Source organism: Rhinopithecus bieti, unplaced genomic scaffold, assembly GCF_001698545.2.
Source record: "Rhinopithecus bieti isolate Rb0 unplaced genomic scaffold, ASM169854v2 scaffold_45609, whole genome shotgun sequence".
NCBI lineage: Eukaryota > Metazoa > Chordata > Mammalia > Primates > Cercopithecidae > Rhinopithecus > Rhinopithecus bieti.
Window position 1 is genome coordinate 60,111 of NW_016818321.1, and position 13,026 is coordinate 73,136.

Consider the following 13,026-nt stretch of genomic DNA (forward strand, 5'->3'; position numbering starts at 1 on the left):
GGCAAGACTGCCCAGCAGAGATCAGGTTTGACAGTTCCCTTAGGGCTAAAGTTTCCCTTGAGAACAAGTTGAAATTAGGGGGATGGGCATCCCTGGCCTTACTCTGGTACACATGTTTCACACCAAACTCACTGGGCTCCACACTGATTGCAGTGCTGCCTCTACCACTTCTCTAAGCAGATCTCTCTGCCACTCAAGTGGCCCTGGCAGCTGAGAGGTCTCCTCCTGCTGGGATTCCAGAGGTCCATGGCAAGAGCAGGTCACTCCTTTCCAGTTTAACTCTCCCAATTCCGTGTCATTGCTGGGGGTAGGAGTTTAAGTCCCAGTGTGCGGCAGCCTCATGTAGAGCTCCCAGCTCCTTCCCACTTCAGCCCAGCTTCTGTGTCTTCCTCAGTCTACTCTCAGTGCCTTCCCTCTGAAGATCTGTTAGGACTGTGCCAGTCATTTTGGTCCCTTGGTGGCAGCTGTTCCACCTGGCTGCATCTAGTTGGCCATCTTGCCCTGAATTCATTTTATGTTTAGATATGCTTAAACACACAAATACTTACCATTGTGTTACAATCGCCTATGATAGTCAGTAAAGTAACATGTCATGTATATTTGTAGTCTAGGAGCAATAGGCTATAACATATAGCCAAAGCGTGTAGCACTATCACTCTTCATCAAACCTAAGTGTAAAAGAACTCAGGTTCTCTATTTCTTTAGGTCTTCATTTTCTGAAAGCTCCTGTGTTACATAAAACCTATATTAAATAAATTTGTATACTTTTATCAGATTATCTTGTTAATCTGTTTGCTGTCATAGGTACCTCAGCCATGAACTTAGCAATGGGTGAGAAAATGTATCTTCTCTTCCATATAATTGGAACCTCTTCTATAAACTTTCATTATATTACACAACACAGTTTTTTTTAAGGGCAGTAAGAGAAGGGTCATTATTTTACAGACTGTCATGGTCATGCTTTACAGAAAAACACTACTTGTTCAAACTCTATATTGTACTTTTTTGGTGAAAATTTTGCTCCAAAGGAGAGATAACTTTAGGCACAACAGAGAAGTGAGGTGAAAGGTGTTTAAAAATGTCCTTTAGGAACTATTGGTTCCTTCATATTTTTCCCAAATGGCTCATATACAAAGATTTGAGCTGGGTACTGAGCCAAAGCAAAGACTAATATCAGACCTGGGAAATAGAAGTATACTCTAAATGCTGATAAAATCAATGGGATGACCAAAAATAATTTCAGAAGAAGATAACCTCAACAGATAAAAAATGGAAAAAGAAATGACGTGAAAAAATAGGAGTTATAAGGCCGGGCGCGGTGGCTCAAGCCTGTAATCCCAGTACTTTGGGAGGCCGAGACGAGCGGATCGCAAGGTCAGGAGATCGATACCATCCTGGCTAACACGGTGAAACCCCGTCTCTACTAAAAAATACAAAAAACTAGCCTGGCGAGGTGGCGGGCGCCTGTAGTCCCAGCTACTCGGGAGGCTGAGGCAGGAGAATGGCGTAAACCTGGGAGGCAGAGCTTGCAGTGAGCTGAGATCTGGCCACTGCACTCCAGCCTGGGCAACAGAGCGAGACTCCGTCTCAAAAAAAAAAAAAGAAAGAAAAAGAAAAAATAGGAGTTATAAAGCAATTAACTTCAAAAGATTTCCCAGAATAGGTATTTGAACTTCCTCAAATAGAGTCAGTTTCGCCATAACATTTGTTTTAAATAGTAAATTTCTTCAAACACAATTGGTTTATTAAAAACAATTTTAACATAATACAATATTTTATTTTGCTTGTATGTAATTTCATTGATGAGAAACACTAATGACTTCAGAAAACTGTATGTAGCTAAACCAAGCATTGCAGGACAATAACACACACACGTACACACTCCTACCAGCCACCTCAGTTCACAATATGTGTTATGAGTCACCCCTACCCACATACAGTGTTACAATTTTCTCTCTACTTCATTTAATCCTCCTTCCACTACTGCAAAACAATTCACAATTGCAACCCTTCCAACTCCCAGTCTACAAGCAAATTTTAGGTCTTTTAAAATGTAAAATGCCATATTTACTGTAGTATGTCTATATATTTTGAACCATTTAGCATATGCAAAACTATGCTACCATTTTTTATTAGGTTCTAGTTATTTTATGTGTCACTGACAAAGTTTTTGGGGTTGTGCTCCTAACCCTATTTTTCCCATAAGCCCTTCTGATTGCTTTATTGTATGATTTTGCATAGCAAGTGATTCTTAGGAACACACATGTCTATGTCATGCTATAATAGAACTGACTGTATTTAAAAAATATTTAATTCCAATGCTATATAAATTATTCAAGGAACATTCATGAAATATTTATTTGGTGTCTTAAGATACATAGAAAATTTGGCAATAATTTTATCTAGCCAATACCATCAAGTCAATATGATTTTCCTACAAGAAGCATAGACCAGTGTAATCACAAATCAAACCACTGACCTATTGCTCCAGTTTGGATATTTGGCTCTCCAAACCTTATGTTGAACTTTGATCCCCAATGTTGGACATGGGGCCCAATGGGAGGTGCTTAGATCATGGGAGCAGATTCCTCATGAATGGCTTGGTGCCATTCTTGCAATAATGAGTGAGTTCTTGCAACATTAGTTCTCATGAGAACTGTTTAATAAAAAGAGCCTGACACCTCCTCTCCCTCTTGCTTCCTCTCACCATCTGATTCCTGTATATGCCAGCTGTTCTTTGCCTTTCACCATGAATGGAAGCAGCCTGAAGACCACAACAGAAGACTACAACATGGTGCTGGCTGAGAAGATTCTGGCAGCATGCTTCAGCACAGCCTTTAGGACTGTGAACTAAATAAACCTATTTTCTTTATAAATTATGTAGGTAGGCCTAGTAAACTTACATAACACCCTACTGGTAGGACATGAGACAGCTGTCTTTATTTACTAAATTGGCAAATACTTTATAATTTTTAATACTGAATTTAGTAAATAAAGAGCTATTTTTGATTGTTTTGATTTCTACTTATGACCTCATTTTATCTTAGAAATCTCCTTAAATGCCCTCTCTCCAAGTACAGTCACATTCTAGAGGTGATAGCGGATTAAAATCTGAACATATGAATTCTGAGGGGACACAATTCGACCCATAATAGATGTCAAAGCAAAAATTGCAAATGTCAAGGGAAGGCTTTGATTAAATCTATTACAATACTGTAACAAGACAGAGTTCAGTCTGAGCTCAACTGTTCTGATACAAATGGCTGGACAATTTTAAGAATTGCAGTGGGGTGTTTTAGGCCATTTGTGTTTGCTAACTGGCTTTGCACAACAAAAAATAAACTCCTATCTTCAGGACGGGAGGTAATTTTGCAACTTGAAGCAAGAGGCCACTGAAGGAATGTCAAGTTGTTAGAGTGAATTGACAGCGCTGGAATTATTTACACCATGAACAGGGCCCCTCCCTCCAAAATAAAACCACTTATCATCATGCTCTGCTTTTCGTTTGATAATATTTCAAAGCAATGCCATAAAAAGCAATCAGTTATATTTAGAAATAAATAAATACGTCTTCTCAGTGCCATCAAGGCAGTGACGACTTCAGGAAACCAAGAATTGCAGACATGAATTCAAAATATAGCTGTATGAAACAGAATTATCTTGAAGAAACCCAGGGTCACCATCAAGTTAAACCCTGGTAAAGAGTCAGGAAGAAAAGGAAAGAGGGAGACCAACGAGATAATTCCAAGGTACCTCTGTAAGGAAGTTCAGGGTTCATTGAAAAGTAATTGGAAGGGACCAACAGACAAGTGACTACACAATCTTCTGAATGAAAAAATAGAATGATTGGTTTTCCTCAGAACTGTATCACTCCCAGAACAGGAAGAGCCCTGGAATGGTCTCAAGGAGTCTTATAGAGTCTATAGATAATTGTCAAACCAACCATCTATTGCCATACCACCTTGAACGTGCCAGATTTCATCTGATAATTGTTAAACAGAAGTGAACAACACCAAATCTCTCCTTACCTTTTTTGCAGTATCTTATAAGCCTTTATTGACAAAGGGCTATGTCAACAATTAGAGGAAATCCTGCCTGAAAAGAATCCTAGTTAACAAATCAATTTAAATAATCATATTTCTAAAATGCAAATTGACTCATTTCTCTCTCCATTAAAACCATTTGATGGTTTTCCATTGTCCGTTGAGTGAATTTCAAAATTCTTAGCAGAGTTTATCAGGCAGTTTGTACACTGATACTTCCAACTCTTCATACATTGCAAGTTGTAGCCACATATCTTTTCCTTAGCCTCCAACATACATCCTCATTCCCCACACTAGACTAGATTAGCAGATCCTACATGTGTTCACAGAGCACAGTAAATGTTCCAATCACACAGCCCAAATCACCCTGAATCATAAATCTACATCCCTTAAAGGATCATAAACTGATCCAAGACAGTGTTAATTTTATTCAACATTTACCCCATGCATTGTGCACAGATGTACAGAAAATATTTGTAATAAATAAATGGATGAATATTTAAGGAGAATTTATTGCCTCCAGGAGAAGAAAAACTAGTTCTTAGTAACAGAAGGATAATAATTTCTCTAACATTTGTTCTGAATAGGTTATGAAGAAAATGTTATATATGCCACTTAGAAGGTTCCCAGAGATCCTTACATAGCTAATACAGTTTAAGGCCCACTTTGCTTTTCTCTGGAAACTCTGCCATTCAAATAAAAATCGCTCTATGCTTTGGTCAAAATCAATTGCTGCCATCTCAGATTAGCCTTCCAATCATTTCCTTTGTTCTTATTCAAAGAAACCCTGAGCAAAGGATCAGTTAAGTTTAATGAAAATAGCACTAAATTAGATATAGTGTTTATTATCATTTAACTCTCTTATGAAAAATGTGTGTATGTATTAATTCATATATACATGTATATATATACATATATATATGAATTCACAACACAAATGAAAAGCAACATAAAACAAATAAAAAAGATTTTAAATTAAAACAAGATGAAATGCAGCCTTTTCTCATTTTGAGTGGACTGATTTACCCAATCAATTCCCTTCATCATCCACCTCTCCCCACCAAATCATAAAACACACCATTCTGCCTAGTCTGACCAAGCAATTTTCTTTATTGATACACAAAAAGAAAAAACCCTGTGGCTAAATCTACACACTCCAGTCAAGGATCATTTTTCTTGAGAATGACCCAACACTTGGTTCTGCATAAATTTGCCTAGCAGGCAGTTCCATATGTAGTTTTTAATCGTGTGAATGTCTATTACCAGACATCTGTTTTAAACCTATTTTCTTTATTGTACTTACTGCATCTAATTGCATTATTTTGGTAAACAGAAGAAAAAAAGTAATTCAAAATGACATCTATCTGAATCAGTCCCAAGCTAATTAGGTTTTTTTCCTCTCCAAAAGATGCAAAACAGATGTTTTGTTCCTCTGCCCGATACTGCATATCGTTTTATTATGGAATCAATTTGTTTACTCTTTTCTGTTTTCTGCTTTTAACTGATATTACCATTTGCAATCTTATACGGAATTGGTCTTAAAACATTTTCTCTTGCAATGTTAGTTACTTACTTTCAGATCTGATATCTTTTAATGTGGAAATAAGAAGATGCAGAAATGCCTCCCATTCAATAGACCTAGCATTTGCAGAGAAAGGACTTAAGATTATGTAGTGAAATCTCTGACAAAATTAACCTTATGGCATCATATTACTTCTGAAACTTTGTTTTCTCATCTGTAAGATAAAAAAAAAGTGATATCTCAATTCTCCAAGTTCAAGCTTAAGACCCTGGCTTTTACACATTATTGTGAGTGTTAAAAGACAACGAAGCCTGAAAAAGCAAAAGGACATTTAGAACAGCTGGTGGAAAGCAAGAATAGATGACTGCCACAAAGTCAGAAGAAAATAGTTAAATAATAATAATAAAAAAAGGTTGTCAAGAGTGTCAAGTGATAATCGTAATTTTTTTCACTTACATAGTGTTTTAAGTTTCCAAATACTTTTCATATATTATAATGTATTACCAGTGACAATCCTGTGATGAAGCAAGACTGAGATCGGTTTTCGTTTTTAATGAATGTCTTAATCTCTTGCATTGTTATAAAGGAATACCTGAGGTTGGAAAATTTGTAAAGAAAAGAGGTTTATTCGGCTCAAGATTCTGCAAGCTGTACAAGAAGCATAATGCCAGTGTCTGCTTCTGATGAGAGCTCCAGGAAGTGTCCAAAAATGGCAGAAGGCAAAGAGAGGCTGGCATATCACATAGCAGCGGAAAAATGGAGAGGCAGAGCAGGTGCCAGGCTCTTTTTAACAACCAGATCTTGCAGGAATTAAGAGTGAGAACTCACTCAATCCCATGAGAAGAACACCAAGCCATTTGTGAGGGACTCCAGCACCACCCCCATGACTCCAGCACCTCCCAGCAGGCCCCACCTCCAACATGAGGATCAAATTTCAACACAAAATGTGGAGGGGGCAAATATTCAGACTCTATCAATGGATTAAAAAACTGAGGTTAAGGAATATTAGAAAAGTCAAAGAGAAAAACATGAAAACAGGAAAATCTAAATCATAGAAATACTTTACATCTGCAGTTATGACTGTTATATACACAGATTCTGATCTGCACTGCTGGGGTTCAAATCTCAGACCACTAGGTATTTTGACTTCTTGACTGCCCTATACCTCAGGATGCTCACCTATAAAGTACAAATCCTGACAAAATTTACCTTAATTATTTGCAGTAAGAACTAGTTAGATACTTATAAAGCACTATGACAATTTCCTTGCATTCAATAAACGTTAGCTGCTATTATTACAGTCACTAAAGTGAAAATCCAGCCACAGCTTCACTGCCTCAGGTTACCTTCTCTCTGTGGGCTCCGGAGGAGCTGAGAAGCAAGGGGCATGTGTCAAGGGAACCCTCAATGAGGAGTGACCAAGCAGCCACCTAAGGAAGCAGATTACTACAAGGTCTAGGGCCTCACTCCCTTCCACAAATGCTGAGCATGCTTAACTCCTGGCCTAGGCAGTCTCCTCAAAGAACAGTATATAAGGATATTCCCACTTACAAAGACTTTATATTACTCTATTAGGGACTTTTGTTTGAAGACAGTGTTATGGAAAGTCATAATATGTGAATTTAACTCTAGTCTAAGAAATTGTACAAGTGTAAGCATGTAAGTTAATTACCTTTTATGTTGAAGACACAATTAACTTATGTAGTAACATCTGGTGGGCCTATTTGCTTTTTCAAATTAAGATAATTAGAACTGACAAAGTACCTTCATTACAATTTCTCTGTCTCATCACCACCCTCCCCTTAGATTATTTGCAAGTTTGTTTTTTGTTGTGACAGGGTTTTTTCTTTCATTTTTACTCAAGATCATTCAATTTGTTTTATTTTAAACTTTAGGAGCTGTAATTACTATTATGAAACTGTTCATAATACAAATATATATTATGTTGAAAAAAGTCATAATATGAAAGTATACATAATTTAAGCAGTCAGTACTTCTGATAATTAACATTATTACATAGTATTCATGAAATCTGATGAAAGACAAGTTTCTCCAAAACTTCTTAACATTCACTCTAGTATTCTCAATTCTTAAAAAAGGATCTAATATACAGTAGCCACTCAGTGAATATTTGTGTCATGAAAGAATGAATGAATGAGTCAACTATATGGAATTTTATAATGCTATATATTTACTAGAGTATAATTATGATGCCTTTATTTTAGAAATTCTATTTACTACTATTTTAGCTCATGAAACTGTTAAATTTATTCATACATTTATCTTCTTTACCTCATGTGCTTTTCATCTTGCACATCCTAAATTTAATACTAGACAAAATATTTGCACATACAAAACTCTATTATTTTATTTTTTATTATAAGGATTACTCATACTAACATTTTTTAATGATTTTTTTAAACCAACCCTCTGTAACTGATGTAATACCAAGGGCATTAGTAGTCAGAATACTTGAGTACTCATTCCAACCCTTAAAAAAAAAGTCGCTTGATTTTTCTGTGCCTAAATCTCTTAATCTACACAGTGTAAATAATCATAAACTTATTTTTCTTAGCTCAGGGTACTGATCTGAAGATCAAATTATTTCTTAATAAAAAGTGAATTAAAATAATCAAATTAGAATGGACTCTAATGTATTTAAGAACTTTATTCTATTTATTCAGGATGTAGGAGACAGAAGGTACCACCCCCAAATATGACTGCAGAAGACCAGAATATGCTGCCCCAAAATATGCTTCTTTAGTATAATGATTATTTTGAGATTATTATTTTGAGAAAGAGAAGACACAGGAGAAGCTCTGAAAACAGAGAAGTTACTCTTTGAAAGGAAAATTCACATTTATAAAGGAAATCTCCAACTTAAATTTGCATAACAAACCTTATTCTTATTTACCATACTTTTCCTGGTTGCCTTTCCGTAACTCATGTCTCACACCCTTTTTGCTTATTTGTTTTTAGCTGAAGATTATATTTAAGCCTGAATTCTAAGCTTCTTTTAGTTACTCATTTCCCTGCATATTTTCTATGTGTATATGAGATATACATGTTAATCAATGTCTATTTTTCTCTTATAATCTGTCTTTTGTCATAGGGTCCCCATTCAAGAACATGGAAGGATAGAGGAAAAATTATTTTTCTTCTCCTACAAAATAAAAGGACAAAATATTTTAATTATAATACTTAAAATCTTATTAAGGTACAATTTTTCTTTAGGTATTGGAAAACTTATGTGGTAAACATATGGTATTGTTAACCTAAAAGAAACAAGCTGAGACAAAGTTAATGTAATTAGAGAGTTTATTGGGCCAAGCTTGAGGATAGATTCAAATTGGGTCAACCCAAGAGCATAGATTCAAATTTCCCTGAATATATACTCCAATTAGTAGCAGTTACAAGTACATTTTTAAAGTCTAAAAGGAGGGGACAGGAAGTGGGTTGATAGAAAGTTGTTTGTTAGGACCTCTCACCAGTTGACAAAAATCACATTGATTAGTGATTGGCTGGATATTGTTTAGCTATAGAACCTGAGTAACAGTATCCTGTGTGGCATTATTAGGTTAATTTATAGCTACTTGTGACAATAGCAAGCACTTTCAGGATCAGGAAATGAATACAGAGCTCAAAGGAGGGAGTAGGATGTGGCCACTGTCTCACTTTAGCATCTCTCTGGGCCTGATATTTAAAAGGATTTGCATTCATCAGACAAAAGTTATATTGTTTACTAATTTCTCCTTTTGATCAAAATCTTTTTTATTAAAACACTAATGATCAAAATTTGACTGTCAAGTGTCCCTTATTGCCAATAAACCTCATTTCCAGGTAGTCCTGTCAAAATCACTAATCTATGATTGCTGTCATTTACTAAATCTTACCTGGTCTTCAAAGTACCATGAATTTAGTTTTTTCAGAAGTAAAATAATGAGATATAAATAGCATTAATAAGTTAAATAGTAGAAATATAATGCAAACATTGATTACAATTAAAAGAGACTTTGCATGTCAGAATAGGGAAAAAAATATTCCGTTGGGGAGTCAACTAAAATCATCATGAAGGAGTGCGCCCAACAGCGGACTCCGAGACCAGCGGATCTCGGCAAACCCTCTCTCTTGACCACCCACCTACCACTCTCGGAACCATGGCGGCAGTGGCGGCAGCCTCGGCTGAACTGCTCATCATCGGCTGGTACATCTTCCGCGTGCTGCTGCAGGTGTTCCTGGAATGCTGCATTTACTGGGTAGGATTCGCTTTTCGAAATCCTCCAGGGACACAGCCCATTGCGAGAAGTGAGGTGTTCAGGTACTCCCTGCAGAAGCTGGCGTACACGGTGTCGCGGACCGGGCGGCAGGTGTTGGGGGAGCGCGGCCAGCGAGCCCCCAACTGAGGCCCCAGCTCCCAGCCCTGAGGCGGCCGTATCATCAGGTGCTCCTGGATCTCAACCAGCATGGAGCCAGTTGCCGCGCAGGGAATGGGGTACTGTGCTCCCTCGCCAGAGGAGACTTGGCAAGTCGTGTAGGCGGCCAGGTAGGGACCCCTGGAGAAGCAGTACGACAATGACGAAGAACCAGATCCACTTCCAAACCCTTTGGCACCGGTCCCACCAAGGGGCAGAGGTTCGGGAGGAGAGAGGGGGCGATAGGGGAGCAGACCCCTGAGATTTGAGGCATAGGCACCACATTCTGACTGGACAAAGTTGGGTCACGCCATCCAGCCCCGAAGTCAGGGCCATGGCCAGCAGGGCCCACCATGGAGATCCAAACACCACACCAGCAGCAGAATGGACGTTCTGACACTCGACAGCCAAGCCCTGAATCTTGGTGCAGACCCAACCGCGTGCCTGTGCGGCGGGACTGGACGGCACAGTTGAGGAAGGAGGGTGGGTTAAGAAATACAGTGGGGCCCTCTCGCTGTCCCTTGCCTAGGGCACTTGCATCCAGCCTCGCTGCATTTGTTTCCCGATTCTCCTTTCCTCCTCACTGCCTCCCAAGCCCACCCTCCTCAAAAATGTGTCACCTTGATTTGGAACTATTCAAGCAGTAAAAGGAAATGAATCCCACCCTTTACTAAAACACTTATCTCTGAATCCCCCTTGCCCCTCACTTGATCCTTGCTTTTCCCTGGTCTCACGGCAGTTGTGGTACACTGGTCAATATTGTGGTAATCGCTAATTGTACTGATTGTTAAGTGTGCATTTAGTTGTAGTCTCCCCAGCTAGATTGTAAGCTCCTGAGAGGACAGGGGACAACCTCTACAAAAAAAATAAAGTTACCTCCCCTGTCTCGCACAGTGTCCCAGGACCCTGCGGGGCAGTGGAGGCGCGCCAAAAATAAAAAAAAAAATAAAAAAAAAATAAAATCATCATGAAGAAAATTAAATCCATATTCTTCTTTAGAGATGTCTTGTAGCCCTGAAGTAAGTCAAGGTAAAGTCCAAATGTAGGTAAATAATAAAGCTCAAAAACAATGGACAAGACTAGACTCTAATAACAGGTGTATGAGTTTCTTCTGAAATACAATGTTTTCTTCCTCCAGCTCTCTATTTTTTCCAAAGATAAATCTTAGTAGGACGGATTTATTTGCAATGTAATGTTTAGTCCTCTTATACTTGGCCTGATTATTTGCATTAAGTGCAACAAGAATAGTGAATGGCCATATAATCCCTTTTAAATTGGCTTTGATAGAATTTTTACATAAGGAACATCTGATTTGACTTTTAAAAGTCTTGAGGCTATTCAAGCCAAAGATTTGCCATAAGACTGTCTATAATAACTGTATAAATTGGGAGAATTCCTCTCTCCTCTAGGTCCCAAAATAACTTGAGATTCCTAGGCCTGTCAGAAAGTGACATTCTTTACTTACCACAAGGATAGAAACCTTGTAAAAGAACTATGTATTATTAGACAAGGTACCAGTCCAGTATTTCCAAGGGGTTTTTTGTCAGCTCTACAAAGTTGATTTTAATTCATCAAAGTATTCTGGTAATATCCAAAATTATGCCATCCCAGTCAAAACCTTGGTTAAAATAACCAGTTATCTAATTGTGTCCTGTGGCAAAAGAAAACAGATTTTTATTGAACTTATGCAAACAACTATATTGCCATAAATTAAGAATATACATGAATAGTTTTCAAATCATGAAGAATCTGGTAGAGAAGGGCAAGTGTTTCAGTTTTCCTCACAAAAGTATACTTTACTCAATTGCTATAAGCTATAAATGGCTCACAAGGAAGAAAAAAATGTTGACCCTGGAAAACAACACATAAAAAGGACCAACAATATTTCAACCAAAAGTCACACAAAAGTATTTAAGTCCTAAAATTATTAGTTTAGTCCCATGTAAGGAATTCCTGTTCTGCTTGATGTTAAGAATCCTTTTGAACATATCAGCTTTTTTTTATTAGAATCCTGTAGTTTTCTACCTACTTCATCAGTATGATCTCCAAAATTATCAAAACCTCTATTGAAGAGCATTTACTAGAGTCTTTTCCATAAATGTTTTAAAGAAGAAGCAAATTTTAAACTGCAGCAGATTATAAATCACTTTTTGCCAAAAAGTAAACTAATAATTGTGGATGACAATCTTATTAGAATAGCCATGGTTAAAGACACAATTGACACTGGATGTTCTGTTACATACAACAATGTAACATAATAATCATAAAAATTTTCAGAATCTCATACAATTTTGGAACATATATTAGTAACACATGTATACAAATATAACCCTAAAATAGTTACAAATAATTTCATGTTTTATAATGTTTTCCATCAAATAAGCCTAATATGTCTCTCTTGGACTTCCAGGGGCCCTAAACCTCCAAAAAGTTAGTTTGTGGTCAAAAGGACAAAATTTTGACTTTGGAAAATTTATCAAATATCAAAGTTTTAAAATACTTACTGAAAATATGATCACAGGTCACTGTAAAATACTGGTGATTCATTTAGCCAAAGTGATAACTCAAAAAATTTTAAAAGCAAAAACCTTTACTATTTGAGAAAGAGAAGATGCACTGTCTCCAATTATCATAATACCTAATATTGACACCCTAAGGCAAACAAAATCTTTTACCCCTTCCACTTTTTTATGCAATCTACTCAGCAGGAAATAAAAAATCTTTTATTATCTCATGAATATTATGTGGAAAACCAAATTACATTTGTGTCACTATATTATTAATGCTAAAGCTAATTTTAATAAAATTTTACAAACAAATCTATCCAATCTCCTCAATCAGCTTTGACCATACTGATAAGATTTCTAAAAACCTTTTATAAACTCTTGCAATTTCTATTAAAAGCAGATCCTTTTATTCTGACACAGAGGCCCAGGCTCTGGCCCTGCATCAGTGTACTTTTGATATTAATCATCAGTTTTTAGAAAATCTAAATAACCCTCTTTTAATTTTAGCCAACTTAATCACACACAAAATTCCATTCAAAAAA

At 36.9% G+C, this 13,026-nt stretch overlaps 1 protein-coding gene across 2 annotated transcripts; it reads left to right on the forward strand.

The window, feature by feature from the left end:
• The first annotated feature begins 9,645 nt into the window (after positions 1-9,645).
• LOC108518489 (neuronatin) lies at positions 9,646-9,980 on the forward strand. Of its 2 annotated transcripts, XM_017856923.1 has the most exons (2): positions 9,646-9,794; positions 9,876-9,980. In XM_017856923.1, the coding sequence occupies exons 1-2, from the start codon at positions 9,723-9,725 to the stop codon at positions 9,966-9,968; spliced, it is 165 nt and encodes a 54-aa protein (XP_017712412.1). In that variant the 5' UTR covers positions 9,646-9,722; the 3' UTR covers positions 9,969-9,980. The 2 variants fall into 2 exon arrangements, with proteins under 2 accessions (XP_017712412.1, XP_017712411.1); XM_017856922.1 differs by having other exon boundaries at positions 9,647-9,980.
• The last annotated feature ends 3,046 nt before the right edge of the window (positions 9,981-13,026 follow it).

Coding starts and splice junctions, on each gene's coding strand:
- LOC108518489 (XM_017856922.1), top strand. CDS start 9,723: ATGGCGGCAGTGGCGGCAGCCTCGGCTGAACTGCTCATCATCGGCTGG.